Raw genomic sequence first — 18,407 nt, 5'->3', positions numbered from 1 at the left:
GGTCATGAGAATAATGCCACTGGATAGCTAGTCCGCATTGTTTAAGGTCTTACCAATGACAGTATCTAAATGTATTTGAAACTCTGAATTTCATTCTATAATAATGAAAACATTTAGTTCATCTAGTGGCACAATACAAATGTCCCCGGGTGTCTTTGTTAATGCAGGCACCGTTCCAAAATTCAACAATCCTATTCCATAATTCCTAGGTGAGGAATTCAGATGACCAGTCTGCTTTGAACACTCATTTTTTCAAAGTAAACAATTCGGTCCCCAAGACATTCAAGAGCAGTAAGGGGGTGGCAAGATGTATGGGTTAGGATGAGAGTAAGTCCACTTTGTGGTGGACAGCCAGCTTGATCTCAAGATCCAACTACGAGTTTTTTAACTGTAGCAACTTAAATTTATGCTCTTATTACCATGGCTGCTGGCACCAGACTCACCCTTCAATGTATGCTCAGTAAAGGATTTAAAGTGCATTAATTCCAATTACAGGGCCACGAAAGAGTCATGTATTGTTATTATTTGTTGTAGATCGGGAGTGGGTAATTAGGCGTCTGCTGCCTTTCTTGAACGTAGGGGTCACTTCTAAGGCTGCCTCTGTAGAATTGAACTCTGGTTCTTTGTTATCCATGGTCATCATGGTAGGCACACAAAGTACCATTGGAAGTTGAGAGGGCAGACAGTTGAATTTATCATTTCCATCACAGTCATACGATTAGCCCAAGGTTACCTAGAGTCACCAAACTAGCCAGATACGTTCAGATTGGTCCGATAAATACATGCATACCGGGAGGTCCGTGCTCATAAGCATTATTAGCTCTAGAATTACCACAGTTATCCAAGCAACAGATGGCTTCAAATAAGTGATTATATGAGGCATTTGCAAGGTCACTGTACAGGCTGTGTGTACTTACACATGTAACCCGCTGCTGGAGCACTTGTCTGCCAGCAGGCAGCTGAAGGGACAAGGCAGTCACACAGGCCCAGCCTACTACACAACACCAGAAGGGAGAGGCAGGGCGATGCACAGCCTCTAAGAGATGCAGGGCTGCCAGCAGCCTAGGCAACTGGAATACTCCATGGAATAGTTGTTCCTTACTGCTTCAGAAATATGCTGGGTGGAAAAGGGCAATGGCAGGCAACCCCCCGGACTAGCGCCAACCAAATCCATCAACTCGGCCTGATCTGACCACTGAGGTAACAAAAGTTGTCAAACTGCTTAGCCTTCATGCCACTCAGTGGCAGGTGACAAGAGCCCTTGCAGCACCTGGGAAGTACAATCGGACAAGTGGGCCCCTAGTACCTTGTTCTTACTTATCTGGATGAAGGTCACCTGACCTTCCTGTAATCCATGCATACCCAGTGACAGAGGAGGACATTTGAGCAAATGAACCCTCATCAGGACTTCGAGGGCAGGCCGGCCACTTAGGCAGCCCGCGCATTACTACAGCTTGCATGAAAAGATAGCTGGACTAGGAGAGGCAAGGTGGCCAGGCCTGAATGATGACCATATAGTTGCACTGTGTCTTGTGAATCGGATTCTCCTTGCCTTTGGAGGGCCAGGAGCTTCCTGGGCCAGGTCCTCTGAGCCCGAGCTTGGTCTCAGTCATTAAGCTGTGGTGGTGGGGGCCTCACTAAGCTCGGACCTGGAGCATGAACTTACCTTTTTACTCTAGTAAAGCAGGGACGCTCTCCTGGGGTCTTTGGAAGCCCGTCCCAGGAATTTTTGCCAGCCAGGTGGGACAGAGAAGGGAGCCCTGCCCAGGGGGCTTTCAACTCAGGGCCAGTCGGGTGCTCTGATCCTGGGCCCAGTCTGAACCTTTTCACCCAGCTAAGCAGGGGAGCTCTCCTGTATCTGTGGGACCGTGTCCTGAGCTCCAAGTAGCACAGCCGGCTGGTGAAGGAAGCCGAGGTTTGGGTGCTTCCACCCCATGACAGCTGGAGCTCTGACACAAGGGCTCGTCATAGTTTTTTTTTTTAACCTGGCAAAGGATGGGAGTGCTGCAGGTGCCTGCGGGGCCCGTCGTGGGCTTTAAGTAATGTGGCAACCTGGAGAAAGGCATCCAGGGCTCAGGTCTACCACCCCAAGGCCAGCCAAGCTCCGATCCATGATCCTGTCAGAGGTTTTTCATCTGGCCAAGCAGGGAGCCCTTCCGGAGCCTGCGGGACCCCATCCTGGACTCCAAGTGATACTACGAACTGCAGTTGGGAGCCGAGGGTTTCAATTCCAGGGCCAGTTGGAGCTCTGACCTAGGGTCTACTAGGAGGTTTTCAAACCGGCTAAGATGGAGAGCCCTCCCGAGGCCTATGCCCCCATCATGGGCTCTAAGTGACATGGGGGGGCATAGAAGCCACAGATGAACAGGACGTTTCACCCAAGGTCAGTCAAAGCTTACTAGCCAAGCATGGGAGTCATCCAGTGCCTTGTGAAGGCACTTTGCAACACCAGAGGATGGAGAATAGCCTGCAGGGCTGGTGGTTTCTACCCTCCGGCCAGCCAGAGCTTCAACCCAGACCTGGTCAGCATTTGTAAACCCAGCCAAACCGGGAAGCCCTCCCCAGGCTGGCAAGACCCCGTCCAGTGCACTTTGAGACACAGCCAGCTGGAGAATGGAGCTGAGGGACAAAGGCTTCCATCTTTAGGCCAGCAAGTGCTCTGACCTAGTGTCTAGTCACAGCTTCTTAACCTGGCCAAGAAGAGCCTTGCTGGTGCCTGTAGGAACCTGACCCAGGCACTATGCACCACAGTGGTCTGGAGAAGGCAGCCCAGAGCAAACCAGAACTCTGACCCTGGCCATGTGGGCTTCTTCACCTGCTGCAAGGGAGTCCTGCCCTTGGGCGTACAAGAACCTGTCCCAAGCAGTTTGCAACATGGACCCCAGGTCCATGTCATCCCAGATGTGCACAAGGCATGTTTTGGTCGAATTCAGAACCTCAACTCCCAAGACCTCTCCAGTTATCTTTTGTAATGCCAACCAGTAGGACCATATCACTGGGCAGGCCCCTAGAATATAGAAGAAGAATGTGCCCTCTCCCTACAATCCCTAAGGCAAAGGTCTGTAGGCAGGCGGCCCATGGCATGTATAACGGTACAGGAGTAGTAAGAGTGATGTGAGATACGTAGTTATATAAGGCGGAACCCTGCTTTAATTTCATATATCTTACACACCACTGGTAAGGAGCTATTTCCCACATACTGAGGATAGCATTGACATACCAAAATGGATTTTTTTTACAGAATCTCTAACCTACAGCTAGAGTACACATTAACTGCAACATTTTATGCATACCGAGTGTAAATAGGCTATTTACTGGGCTATCATGTTGCTGTGTAAACATAGGTTCTCATGAGACATCGCCCAGATGCAACAAAACAGTTTTTGACAGGACCACAACTTCCCTTTGAAACAGTAAACTTCGTACTTGTATAGCGCACTACTCACCCGTTAGGGTCTCAAAGCGCTGTACGCATACCACTGTGGAACCCCTCCTGGCTTTTCCCTGTGAGGCGCCCACTCCTGGGCAGCCTCCAAGGTGAAGCCAGGCATCCCAGCGCTGTTGGGGCCGTTGTGGAGATTAAGCAAGCTATTGCCCAGAGTTACAGAGTGGGACCCATGAATTAGATTAGGCACTGATGCGAGAATTATCAGGTCCGAGGAAATTGAGCCCAAGACCCACCGAGGCGGGAATTGAACCCTGGTCCCAGGACAGATTTCTGCATCAGGGTCTGCCGCTCTAACCATTGAGCCACACTTCTCCACTAACTTCTCCTTGAAACTGTTCAACATGATTGACACATGCCTAAGAGTTTCTTCAAACACAAAGTGACCATGAGACAGAACAGCAGTCATTTATTACAAACACCTGGAACATTTTCGGTATACGTTCTCACACTCATATAATGGCACAAAGATTCTCACCATGTATGCTGCATTGCAGGCATTTCTACTGACTTTGGCACTAGAGAATGGGAATGTGAAAGGGGTAGCAGCAGACAGAACAATAAAACACCTATGGAGTAGTGAAAGTATAAGACAAAGAAAAACAAAATCCCTGATGACAGCCGGAGAAGGATACAAGCCATTGATGAAAAGTCTAATGAAGAAATCCTGGTCGCGAGGAGGGACAAACTCTAGAAGAGGAAGGAATGCTATTGAATAAGAAGCAAGCCGATGAGATTAGCAAGAAAGTAAGGCACTGATAATCAGCTGTTTTACCCAAAGCCCACTCCAAATATCAGCAGTGTACTCAATTCGTCTTTCAACAATAATGAGCAAAAAACTGTTAACAGACAAGACCAAAGAAAACAACACAGTGGCCACACCTGTCAGAAGTTTCATGTATACTAGGAAAACAAAATGGCACCCACCCTATTAGCATTTTAATGAAGCAGGAGAGAGGTGGGGTCCTGGGCAAATCTCATGCAAAGCCATGCTTTAATCCTGTGACAGAATTTAATGGTGACAGTCCACCCTCAACCTATGAATTGCTTAAGACAGGCACTAGACTCAGTCCTGAAATTATGCAATGTACGTGCAAGGCAGCATCCACAAAAGGAAAACCACTAAAGTAGACTGGCATATATGAGCATTTCTGAAACTTGAGCAAGAACTCTCTCTGCGAAATAAAGAATCATTTCTGGAAATAACTTGGTAATCCTCCTTTATAACAATTAGTCATTATACTTCATTTTCCTTGTCACATACTCCAGCAAACAAGAACTCCTTTTTGGAACAGGCAGAGTGGTGCACTGAGGGAATCACTCAACACAGGCTGAAGGCATCTCAAACAATCAATTCAATACAATTGTGATACTGGGGAAAATGCAGACAAGTAGTCTTTGTCTGGCAAAAAAACATATGCTGGGATAGATACATAATCCATCATATGACCTTTCATTTAAACATTAATACTGATTGATACAGTCTAAGTATCAGTGATGTTTTTACAAAGAAATATCACAAATTGTGCAATAAAAATGAAAGCTATAGATGGTGGACATTTTTGTTCAAGATCTTGTCAATTATGTTCAATTATTAAAAATTTTATATAAATCTTGTTTGGGCATAGATAGCTATGATAACTGATCAACCATATTGGTTGTTTACCTTGTTAGTAACTGTGAATTAGCACATTTGTCCAGAAGAAAAACTTAAAATACATGACCGATCAGCCATATAGTTCTTCTTTGACCATGTTCTAACAAGGTTGTAACCATTGAGATGAATAGTGGTGGTTCTAAAGGGCCCCAGAAGACTTCTTAGAGTAAAACAGAAAATGTAATTGTCCAGGACAAGACAAGAGGTTCAACTGGTCATTAAATCTACATATACTCTCACACCAATCTCTGCAGCTATGCAAGAATCCTTTTACTGTCACCTCACGCCTAGATATTTATGTTTGTACTGTTTAGTGTCAGTCTGTTGAACTCAAATTCAATGTTTGGTGTGGTGATATTGTCTTGGATTGAGTGACTAATTAATTGATTGTTACACTACATGTGTAACACAAACCATCTATTTGCAAATCACCCTTGTAGTGTCTTGCATGATTTAGAACAGAACCTTTCTGGCTCCTAGAGGACTCTGTGTCGGTTTGATGGCCTTACTAGAATAGAATGTAATGTAATGAAAGCTTATTTTAGAATGGTGGAGTTCACAAGTACACGCAGAAGAATAAAGATGTGTGATTTACAGCTCTGTATGTGGCCGCGTCATTCAGTGGGTAACAGGCCGTGAGGATGCTACAACGCTGATAGACAAAATATTTGTTTTAATCAAAAGCACACTGTTGATGTGAGAACTGCAGTCTCCAACCAAAACACATTTTTTATGGAGACAGGATCAAAATAGTCAGACCTGCAGATGGGGTAAAAACATGAAAAGCTCCTCTTTTAGAAAACCAACTCAAAAGAAAACTACAATCCAGGTTAGGAAATACAGACCTAATTAATTTAACATTTTTTCAACGAGGTATACATAACTGAAAATCACATTTGTATGGCTATAGCTATTCACAGACCATTGAAAGCTCATTCGAGGATAGATAGACTACACTATGGGGGAGTGCTTGGCTGGTATGAGTTATGGGGAACACGTTGGTTTCGCACCCATCACCAGAGCGTTGCTGTTATCCTGTCTTGGCAAGAAGAGTGTGAGTGAGAGTGTGCACAGTCTATATTAGTTTGCTCTTTTGAGTTATATTCTTCACTTTGCAGGCCCTGGGTAGAGCTATTTGTGACTAACACACATCTTTAACAATTAAGACATCTTACAAAGTCTAGAGGGAAGTCAGATGTCTGCCTCGATTGTTTGCATTACAATCACACCTTACAAGAGTTAACGCTTACCTCAGAGTGTACAGTTCTAATGCTGTGGCTGTCCAAAACTATAATTAGGGAGGTGGGTAAGTACACCCCTCAGATATAACAAACTGGTTATCCTTAGGATTGTCAGTGGCAAAACTCAACATAGCGTATCTGTGGGTGGGTCACAGGAGGCACCAACTGGGGTGGGGTGGGAACAGGACATTGACTGGTGTATGCTATCTGAAGAAACTATATATTTGGGCAGGGGGAGCCCAGAAAAATGGGGGGAAATGTGGTCCCTGTGGCGATTGTACCGAGGGATGGAGGGTAAATCTGTTGAGGGTCTCCAAGGCCCATAACAGGGACACTTCTTGAATTATGTCAAGGGTTTGTTTCTGGGTGCATTATTGTGTGACTCTTTAATCATGATTCTTATATGAGATTGCTCGACTGAAGTAATTCCTTCTCGGGAACCAATGGTTATGCTGCACTGCCTTTTTTCTCCTTTCTATGTTGTATGTCAGTAAACTTAATAAAGTATATATATAAAAAAGATATATGAAACTTGCTATGCAGGATGTTTACGTGTGGCGATTTTTGGGGGACTGCGCTGATGGGAGGTGCATGACTACTATCCGTGCTGTGTTGGATGCATGTGCTATTTTTTTTTTTATTAACTGTGCTCTGTTGGTAGTTGAAAGACCAAGTGTAAACACTCCAAACAATGTAAGCGTTGTGTTGCTGAGAGCCCTGTGATAGTTGAATATATGGCATATCTATTTTTTTCGATGTGTATTTATCTAATATTCTATTGGATATTTCTGATTGTCAAATGTTGAGTCCCAGCAACAGGTATTGCAGGGAGCCTTGTGACAGCTGGTTAGATGGCATATCTGAGCAAGGCTGGATACATGAGTGATGTCCTGGCTAATGTTTTTTTAGGATTTTAAGAGCATCATGCTCTTTATAGCTGACTATGCAGCACACCTGAGCTGAACTGGGCATCTCTGATGAGTTCTGCCTAATGTATTCTGTTGCGTTAGAACTATCCTTTCTCGCAAATCATAGAATTTTCAAAATGCTTGGAGAGATAGCTATCATAGTTACAAGAAGCACTGTATGTAACCAGTTAGTATTTAACCACCCCTAGTGAAGGGCAGATGAGCATTGTTTGGCTCTGGCACCGTATGCCTTTGCTGCACGGCAAGGCTCCCAGGTTGTGATGGTGTAGAAGTGCATTGACCAGCGTGGTCATCCTGACTGACAGAACACTTCTGGGGCCCCTGTTAGTTTTAGAGTTGGACAAGGCGTCTGAACTGTACACCTCAAAACTATCTGGGTTGAAGAATTTTCAGTGGCGGGCCACCCACAGCCATCCTAGATCAGGCTACTGCTCTGGCACCATTTCTGGAGACGCTGCTACCCCACCTTGCAAACTCAGATGGCACAGACAGAAGCAACTTTGCTGCTGGGGTCTACATTTGAGGGGCCTCAACAGCCATGCTGCAATTTGTGGGTACACATTCCATTACTACCTTTATCCGAATCAAATCGGTAGTCATTTTTATAATTTAAGTTTCGTCTTTTTCCTCTTTAATTTTCTTGAAATATTAATTTCATTTGTCTCCTTTCTATTAAAGATGATTTGACCTTTTAGGTTTGACTGTAATGTTGTAGACTTAATTCTAACACAACTGTTTATGCATTGTCTTTGAGGATTACCTTCCTGTGCTGCTCAGGCAAAGTTACAAGAAGTGAGCGTACATCACCTTTAGTGAAAGCTGTTTTCATTGGTAGTTCCATATGCTATGGAATGTGGGAGCAGAGTCACAACTCACATCAAGGTTGTGAGTTCTCTCTCACACATAGCCTGCACCACTGACATAACTATCTATAAACTGTTATAATTTACCCTTCCATCATAAATAGTTGATTCGTACCTCTTGTTGTCTTACAAGAAAAGCATCAATCAGACTTCTTTGGTCATTCCGGTCCAAATCTTTCAAGTGCTCGACAAATGTGGTTCTGATAAAAGTTTGTATTTCTCTTACATTCTTCACCATCATTTTGTGATCGCCAGGTATAAATCCAAATAAGGTCGGGTACATGTTAAAAAGCTGAAATATAGTTTTACAAAATGGGAAAGAGTTATTTATATTTACCAATAAGCAAATAATGCTGATACCACATTAGAGCAACATGAATATGACTGATAATCGGGGTTAAATTAGAATACTTGAAAAAAAAAATTATGTGTATTACACTGAAGCTCCCAACTACAGATTCATTAACTCATTTTTTTTTTTTTTTTTTTTTTTTTACATTCGTGAACCTCATTTTTGAGCTCGAGGGGGGAGCGGCATGAAGATCTCTCGCAGCCCACAAGAAGTGAAGCCTAACACAGGCTAGACACGCTGTTCTTATCGAATGTACTGCTGCATGAGACCCTCAGACCTTGCACGTCATTGCCAGACTCTAAAGGAGCCCGTGGAACCCTAGTTGTCTCTCTGTACCTCATGCCTGTCATTTTACTGGGCCTTGCCAGCACCGGAAACCACAACTGCCGCTACGATTTCAATAAAATATACATTAATATTTCCCTACATTTAGGAAGATTGAAATGTGACTTCAATCCTGACATCCCTGTGCCAGTTCACAAACAGTGACGAGAAAATTACTTGAATAAGGGAAATAATACGAATTAGCCTGCATAGGAAATACCGATTTGATTTTCTTTGGGGTCTCAGGGCAGGCAGAGGTTACCGGGCCTTAACTTTGACAATTCCTTTGATTAAACACTGTTGTCCTGGGGCCACAACATTGCTGCTCTCAAACTAAATGTGGAACACTCCAGTGGAGCACATCACTCTCTCACGTCGGTGGGGTCGTGCAATCACGGCTTAATCCAAGAGGTGGTTTGAGCCTAAACACTCACTAAACTTGAATGTTCAGGCAGCTGTTTCCTTTAGAAAATAACATGGCTTTGTTCACAGCTAACTCACCATTCTACACACATAACAGAGACAGACACAACACACATTTGCAATGCAACCGGTCTCGCGCTTGCTAGAGATACAGCAATTCGCATTGTAAACTCTTAACCGGACTTTTCTTGCCGCATAAATTGAAAATGAAAATAAAGCAGTTTCACATAACTAACTGGACTTTTCTTGCCATATAAACTGAAAAGTTTCACATAAGCGAGCTGACGGCCGCCATCAGTGCAAAGCAGGCACACAAAGGGAAATAAAAGTTCACTCATAGTGAAACCTATCAGCAAAAGTGCAATTATGTAAGTAACCAGCAAAAGTGCAATTATCCATGTAACCAGCAAAAGTGCAATTATCCATGTAACCAGCAAAAGTGCAATTATCCATGTAACTGGCAAAAGTCCAATTAACTTGTAACAGTATCGATGTCATGTAAAGCGCTCAACTACTGCCCAGCAAGATCGCGCTGCGAAACAAGGGAAAGTAGTCCAGAAACCGGATGGAAAACGTGGAGCCTCGTATATTTTCAGTACTTGGTCGCTGCTCTCGAGGAGGGCTAAACACCGGAAAAAGCATGACTTATGCATGCATTTGACTAATGAAAGCAAGCAGATTTTAAAAAGCAAGCTCACGAACCAATGAAAGAAACTGACATCACATGGGCGTGGTTTGAAGCCCAATGATTACAACACAAGACGGTCAGACGGAGCGCTTTGCGCTCGCCCGTAAAAAGGACAGGGAACCGATCCTAAACGCAGTTGGAGCTCTTTAATGCCAAATGCTAGAAAATGTTAACGTTGTCCTATGAAGTAATGTTTGGACGCTGTTAAGCCTTTTTGGAAGTCATTGTGTCACAGTGTACGTAAAACGTACTTCAAGGGCAAACTCTAACTGTTCTATGGGTTTTCAATGCAGTAATTAGATGCTGGTTACAATGAATGGAGTGCTCCCTGCTCACCAGCTACAAAACCTAAAAAAAAAAGCCATGGATGCCCCACCCAAAGATATGAAGCGCGCAGGCTTCTTTGAAAGTATGCAGAATGTTTATTTTTGTGGGTCCTTCCATTGTGTTCTGGGTTTACATGCATGGTATCTGGTTATGGGTACATGTAGTACCACTTCTAGGGACGTACAGTAAATTAAATGTGCCCACTCAGTGTAAGTCAATTTTACTGTATTTAGAGGAGAACACAAGCATGTTAGTACTGTTTAGCAGTGGTAAAGTGGTCATGATCTTATGGCCAGAAAAAACGAAGTTAGCAAAAACAGGAGAACTGAAGACAAAAAGTTGGGGAAAACCATACCAAGGATGGCAGGTGTCACATAGAGCCTTTGCATAACACTGTGCTTTATGAAAATGTCTTTATTACTTCATTGCAGCAGCATGAACCCTAAAATACAACCTTCATCACTGGCCCACCACTGAAGCAATGACACTAGTGTTAGGAACAAACACACTACGAGACAGTGAGCTATCATCTGTACGCAAAAAACACAGAGGTCTCACAACTGCTATTGGTTTTCAAATGTAACAATCCCAATTTATCCCTGTTCATGCACAAGGACCCATTTATCTTTTGGTGCCGAAAACTTTGGCTGTGGCATGTCCCTTCTCTTCTATTATGAGCTGACCAAACAAAGAAATGGACAAAAGTTTGTCACTTTTTGTCTTTGTGTAAGGTACCAAAGGAGGAGGGGAAAGCATTGCACACTCTGCCACTCTCTTTCGTATGAATCAGCATATGGTGGTTTTCGCAATGAGACATGTGGAAAGCATCTATGATCTATGTCCACTCAACCTACAACTAAATGCCCAAAAATATATCCCCAAAATATGTCTCAACAAGAGTTTCATTATGAAAAATGTGTTAGAAATTGGTCCTGGCTAGAAATTCAGCACTAGGTGCAGGTTAATTGTTGATTATGAGTCTCTTATCTCATACCGGAAAGATACCTAGGATCTGAGAACAGTTGTGTTCCTCTCCACTTCGTCCCTTCGCGTTCAGGTTTTCAGAGACAATTCGGCACCAGTGTCAAGGCTGAACCAATGTAGGTCACGGGGTGGTTTCCATACACACGCTATACAAGATGGCCAACAAGACCTCCACGTCTTACGAAATGCAGACACTCTAGTGAGACTTTTGAGATCTCTAATGGAGACCAAAAACTAGTTCACAAACGGCCCCAGCTGTTTCAGCGCAGCTAATGATTATATGCACTGTTTCATCTGCAATAAAAGTGGGTTCTCTTAGCAAACCTGTGCAATGACCACCTTCTCAAGTATGGAAATTAAGGATAAGAAGCACCAAACCAAGCAGGCAGAATGTAACAACGTGCTCCACAGGATATCTATGTATGCCACAGAGATTTGTTGTGCCATAAAGCAGCGCATGATTTATTGGCCCAAGAGTGCCTAATGCATAAGCCGATTACCACTGCTGCATAACTAACCCTCCTGCCTTTATCCTTGTCAACCTCCTGCTGGTGCACGGAGGACCTGAATTCTGTGCATCCTTCCTGCAGGATACAATCCTCTAGTTCAGTCACTTGTTCAGACTCTACTTTAGGAAATCCTTGACCTAACCTCAACTTCAAGTTGAGCTCATGAAATCACTAGGTGGCCACATTTACCTCCTAGATTAAACTGATCTTCCACAAGGGAATTTTGTGATATATATTTTTTTAAAGGTTTTATATTTCCTATTTTCTTTACTTAAAATGCTCTTTTCTATTTTTCATCAATTCACGACTGGCTTTTCTCGAATAACCTTTGATTGTCTTACCTGCTTCTCTTCATGTTTGTGTTAAGTAGATTAAACTTTTTTATTTGTAAACTTTGGGCGTTTGCAGTATATATTTCGTTAACGGTGCTGTTTAATGGTAGCCTTCCCGCTTAAACTGTGCTTGCCGACGGTAAACCAAGGGCACTCTTATAGCTACCAGGATTAGCCTTCTTGCCAGGCAGACACACCCACAGCCCTTTGGAAATTGTCACATGAATCTTTAGGCCTGATAATTGTTATGAATTGCCTGGATTTCAGTAGTGCTAATGTCATCTTTATAAAGTTTTCTTTGATATTCATAAAGAAAAGGATATTTCAATCAGTGGATGTGATCCCAGAGCACTTGTTAACTAGACAAAACATTTATTTTTGAGAATAATACTCTTAAGAAGCAATATTTAGTCAAAATAAAAAATAAAAATAAATCTTTGGACCGAAGCTCTTTCATTAGGGATTTAACTGACACCCAACCTATATAAAGCCCCAAAAAGTAAGTACATGGGGAACAGTGTCTGTATGAATGTGCATTTGCATATTTTGTGTTTTGGCACTCCCTCTTTAAGAATTCCAAATGACGAAGTGTTCCAGAATGAAAAGGTCATGGGCGTCATTTACGGGTTGCAAGTGCGACCCCTGGCTTGCCCTCTGCTACCCCTGGCCCTGCTTTTGCGACCCCTACCTTTGAAGTGAGCAGGGGCAGCGCGGCACACCTATAAGGGAAAAAATACAGCCAACTCTTTGGAAATTCACGATATGAGTGTCTAGGTAGATTTTGGGCGGCTTATTATCAATTGTTATAAAAAGTGCAGTGTGACAGCATCACCTTGTCAAGTAATTTAAGCATAACAGGCAGCGAGGGTGGATCAGAACAGACAGGAATCAAATTCTAATCAGTGTCGACAAACCAAACACGATGACAGTTCGACTGTGTCCTCAATTATAAACTTTAAGAAGTTGCACAAAGTATGAATATGTATTGCCATTTGCACCAGTGACACCTTTTCCTCTACCTTTGTGCCAGAATTTAAATGAGGGTATGTTTGTTCAGCAGTTATCCGAAACGCACTGCTGCAGCATTGAAAAAACACATAAGAAAAAATACAACAGGGAAATTGAGTAGGCACATTAGTTAGCAGTTAGCCAGTACAATTTGCTTTTTACTTTCACAAAGTCTGAAATTGAAAATAAAATTTGCTCCCACAATTCACAAAATAACGTACTTGAGAAATGCTATAGAAAAGAAGCATGAGAGAGTGAGCTCTACTTGCAGTATACTCCTCCCAGGTTTCACACTTCCTTTTCTAGCCCTGATACTGCTGAAGATAAAGTTGCCTTCATGTGAAAATGCATAACTTTGTGGTGTGAGGTGCGTGACAACCACAGCAACTGGATCTTTGTGAAACATTGTCATTCAATTTGCAGTTGGGCACGAATTAGGTGTCATGCATTAACTGACTAAATTGTAATTATTATTACTAACTTTCTGTAGAAATCAGTGCTCATCTAGACAGAGCACAAACAGGTATCCTTCAGCTGTCCTGATCGAGACTACGTGGGTGGAAACTTTTGCTCGGAGTTGGGATACATGTTTTTTGGCATCTGTGCATTTCCAAATATATTACAATATTTACATCCACGTCCTAAATGTTAGCTCCAGTGGCATCATCAGACCAAATGTCAAATGACTTCACTTCTAGTGATGTCATCAGGGTTAAAGGTGAGGTGATGTGTCTTCCTGTGATGTCACTTCTTCTACCCCTAGCATTTTGGTGAATTGACATCCATGGAAAAGATATGCATTTATTTTTATTTATTTAGTTTTTACACCATGTAAGGACTCCTGAACAAAATATGACAATTTTTGTCACACCACAGCTGAGAATGTATTGGCTTTGTCTGCTTCTTATAGGAGTCATCAGAGTAATATTTTCTCACCTTAGTTAGTGCAGCTCACCAATGCTTTGAAGCAGTCATTTTCATTCCTTGTGACAGGGGTAACTTAACCTCAGTCTGACCTCATGTGATCAGAATACCAAGGCAGGAGACTCTCAGATAAGTGTTTCTCATCTTTAGGTTCCTCATTCTAAGAGTTACCAATATAAGGATAGTCATGTCCAGCAAGGAAAGGGTAAAAGGATGGCTTGCTTGACCCTGTTCATTGAGGCATGAAAAAGATCAGTTATGCAGAAGTGTGTTGTACAGATGATTTCCAAAGGTTATACAATATATTTCGTTCAGTTCCTCGAGATTCAGGATGTATTCAGACTAAGCCTGGGCGGCATTTTTATGTCGTCGGAGGAATTGGAGGAATTTGGTGACTCTGCGTTACTCTTTTAATGCAATAATCGACACATAGCGGAATTTTTTCCACCGGAGTAACGCAATGACAACTGGAATAAAGCAGGGCTCCAGCAAGCGAGCCAGCGAACATGAGCGAGATTTAGTGTTCCTTAGAAAGAATTCCGGTTGCTAGGAAGCCTTCCAGCAGTCGTGGTCAGGGGGCTGCTTTCCATGTAGATTTTTTACTCACGGAGCAGCAAAATCAACTCAAAATAGTTTTTCAAGTAGGTAATTCCACCTGAACAGACGGTTTTATTTAGCGCAAAACTTATTTATTTTGATATTACTTTTTTACAACAGGAAGGAAGTGCCTCAGAGACAACAACTTCGTCTTCCTGTCTAGAAGGCTCCACCCACTGCTTTGCAATTTTTCATTTGGATTTAGACGGGAAAGGATTGCTCTCTTTGTCTGCAATCACTGGTGGAAATAGCATTGGATTTTAAGGATTTACTTGTGATAAATCGTGTATGTTAAAGAACTGTTGGATAACTTTTTGTTTAATGGCAGGCATGCACCAGTATTTTATTTTTACCTTTTTTATTTTTTCTTAAATTTTTAAATTTGATTGTGGGTGGCCTGGAGATGCAGCAGGGGCCCATTTTGCATTCACTTTTTAGGGTTTTCCTAAGTGAAAACGTTTGCACATTTTTGGGAGGGCTGGAGGCCTGGTTTCAAAGTACTGTTTCTCCATTTTCTTGGATGTTTATTGGGTATTTCTTTGAATTTCGTATAGTTTTGATCATTTTATAGCCTCAGGCTTAGTCTACCAACGGGCCACAGTCAGACAACACTAGGCATTGAGTGTATATTAAAAAATCTTCTGTGCTATATGTTGTTTTAAAAAACATCAATTGATTTATGGATTGATTTGGATTAAATGCAAGGTCCTTAGTCCCAGTGTGTTTGGCCAGTTCCTCATCGCTGTTTAATCCATTGGGCAATTTGAAATTAAGTTGACTAATATAACTTGACTCTAAACTCTTCAATAATTTCTCCTGATTGCCACTTCTGATGTTCTTGACTATTCTGTCAATGCCAAAGTATTTAAGGAGGTCACTATTGCTTTCATGTTTCAGGTAGAAATGCCTTGCTACAGAGTATTAGGGATCATTAAACTTAATAGCACGTAGGTACTGCAAGATTCTCTTTTTTTATAGGCATTTGGTCCTGCTTATGTAGTATAACCCAAATAGGCACTCCGAAAAGTATACCATGAAATCAGAAGTATAGGTATTACATTTAGTTCTGATGTTTCCTCGTTGGTAATATGTAGGTATTCTGATTGCTGCTGCTTTTACAGGCTTTACGGGACCCACATTTGTGGAACCCAGTTAGAGAGGTGAGCCAGGTAGATTTCTTGGGCATAGTATGACTATGGACAACCATATCCCTCAATGATCTATGTTTACCATGGCATAATAGCAGGGAAGTTAATCGATAAACTGGTGAAAAGACTAGTTGTGCTGCTTCATCAATTGTTGGATGTTACTTGCGAAATATTTGAATTCAAGACGGGTGTCAGCTGTCGTTGGCACCTGCACTGACTGGGGGAAAGCGGGTTTCTTGTAGCAAGGCCAAGTCGATATATACACACACACACACACACACACACACACACACACGCATATGTATTGCATATATTTTGCATATTATTTTTTGTGTATTAGTAAAAATAAATATATTTTACTTTCAATACATCTGCATATTTATTATTCATTACGATGCAAGTATATATATTTAAAATATAATATATTTTATATATCATAGGAATGTTGTCATTCATTATAAAATGCAAACTACATTTGTGTATTTAAGTAAATGTATACGCGTTTTTTGCATTTGAGACTGCTTGCAGTTGCGTCCATTGTCATTTCAAAAGGAGTGGGCAAGTAATACATCAGAGTTGATACACTCAAAGGGAGAGGGCAGGTATTCAACATATATAATTACCAAGAAATGTCGCATTGCTGCTAAATTGCGCACAGAAGTCTTTCCTCTATGTTTATGATCTTGGGTGTATCTTGTAAAGTAAGTTCGCTATTGTTTGGATATTTGTAAGATATATGACTAAGATTATGAATTACCTATGCAATGAAATAATCAATAGATATTTTGTATGATGAGTGTCAGATAAGGTTATTATCGAACTGCATCTAAGTATGTTGTCTATGTTCAAGAACCATGGGTAGCTGAAACGTGTTATGTTTATGTTATGTTTACATGCCAATAACTGTTTCAAGGATACATTTTTCGGTGGTACAGGTGAAATACTTCTCTCTGACTCTCTCTTTCGCTCTACACACACACACACACACGTATATATAACATAATGTAAACGTAATTTACCTGTGATCATGCTTGCTTATAAAAGGAAATATTAGAATTTAGAGAAAAAAAAATATTACTCACCAGCCCCTCAACTTCTAAAGCCTAGCAGGTTCTCTTTTGGATTCAGCATGTCCACTCAGTGGTGCGTCAGCTGCTGCTGGGATCGCAGGATGCTGGCTGTGTAGCGCATTCAGCGCCACACTTGCCCACAGAGCACTCAACGCTCCTGCAGGGCATAACCCTGCCAACATGCACGGGAGGAGGCGCTCTACTCAAAAGATGAGCACGGACACCTGTGCCTAACCAAAAAGAGCAGGCTGCACCCCCGCCCGTCGGAGCTGCGGATGGCGCTGCCTGCTCCTGCCATCAGGACTGGGAAGGAAAGGAGGAGGACAGAAAGGGCAAGTCAGGGAAGGAAAACAAAAGCAAAATACAAAAAGCACTCACAGAAACAAAAATACACAGAAGGAAAGTCAGAAAGCAATCAAATAAAGAAAAGGCAGGATTGAGAGAAGTGGATGGGACTGGAAAGGGAGAACTCAGGAAAATAAACTAGCAAGAGCAGGTTAAATAAAACAAAATGACTGCTTGCTTTCACAATGGTGCTGTTCGCTCTGAGTTTTTTGGTGTGGAACACACTACTGGCACTATACCGCAGCACGCATTTTCTGCTTGTTCACAGAACACCATGGATTCATGTGGAGTCTTGAAGACACTCTGTGGAATTCTGCTGCGTTAAATTCTAAGAATTCTGCCCGAGCCTCATTCAGATTCACTGGCTACACAATCTACTGAAAAGAAGAGCTCTTAAGGACAAGGTGAACTTTGTTATTACTATCATGTTTTTCTCTTATGGGCATTAACAATTTTAGGGTGCATGTGTTAATCATTCAGAAGCAAGTGACAAATATGGAATATCTGCTTGATGTAACTTGTCTGCTTAACTCAGAGCTGCATTTCTCTGTTCTTAAATGCTAATTGCTGAATTGTTATCATGAAAAGTGACCGTGGCCAAGACAACATATGCAACCTCTCCACCACGTAAGGGTATCATGAATTGTCATGCACCACACACTTGCCAGATGATAAACCATAGGAAGGGCACTTATATTTAACTTTATTTGATGCTTGTTGTCTATTATATAAAGTGGATGACATGTTAGAAATTGTGTTGTGTGTCAAATATCCCTGTTGTCACCCATACCCACGTGTTCGGATATGGTTCATAAGAATATACAACTTCATAACATGTTGGCTAATGAAAGTCTGACAACATTTAATTGAAACATAGTATGCACCCAATTGCTTATATTGTCTCATTTAAAGAGGAGTAGCTCTAACTGTGTTCACAGTTTATTCTAATGGCAAATACATAAAAAATAATACATATAATCCTTTTTATTGTGCTATGCATATGTTTGTTTCATTACAGCTGCTGTCAGGAGTACATCAGTATTCCAAAGTACCTCCTTCAGGGAACTAGGGGACTTTCTGGCTGTAGCAGTCAGACCCATTACCATTTATCCATCAGGTGAGTGTGCCATATAGTTGTGTCAACTATTATTTCCCAAACCGCTCACAATTAATAATTCACTGGGAAAGCAATGTTGCACATTTAGCCACTTTTTCTAAGCATCTAATATTGGTGTGAGATA

The 18,407-nt window shown here is 42.0% G+C and overlaps 1 protein-coding gene across 1 annotated transcript in view; it reads right to left on the bottom strand.

The window, feature by feature from the left end:
- LOC138296718 (cytochrome P450 2K4-like) overlaps positions 1 to 18,407 on the bottom strand; it is a 107,526-nt gene that overhangs the window by 31,293 nt on the left and 57,826 nt on the right. The window contains exon 5 of the mRNA XM_069236119.1: positions 8,251 to 8,427. Coding sequence (XP_069092220.1) covers positions 8,251 to 8,427 — 177 coding nt within the window. The remainder of the gene's footprint in view (positions 1 to 8,250; positions 8,428 to 18,407) is intronic.

This window comes from Pleurodeles waltl, chromosome 5 (assembly GCF_031143425.1).
Source record: "Pleurodeles waltl isolate 20211129_DDA chromosome 5, aPleWal1.hap1.20221129, whole genome shotgun sequence".
Lineage (NCBI taxonomy): Eukaryota > Metazoa > Chordata > Amphibia > Caudata > Salamandridae > Pleurodeles > Pleurodeles waltl.
The sequence above is the reverse complement of the archived record's forward strand: the minus strand, read 5'-3'. Positions and strand labels throughout refer to the sequence as shown.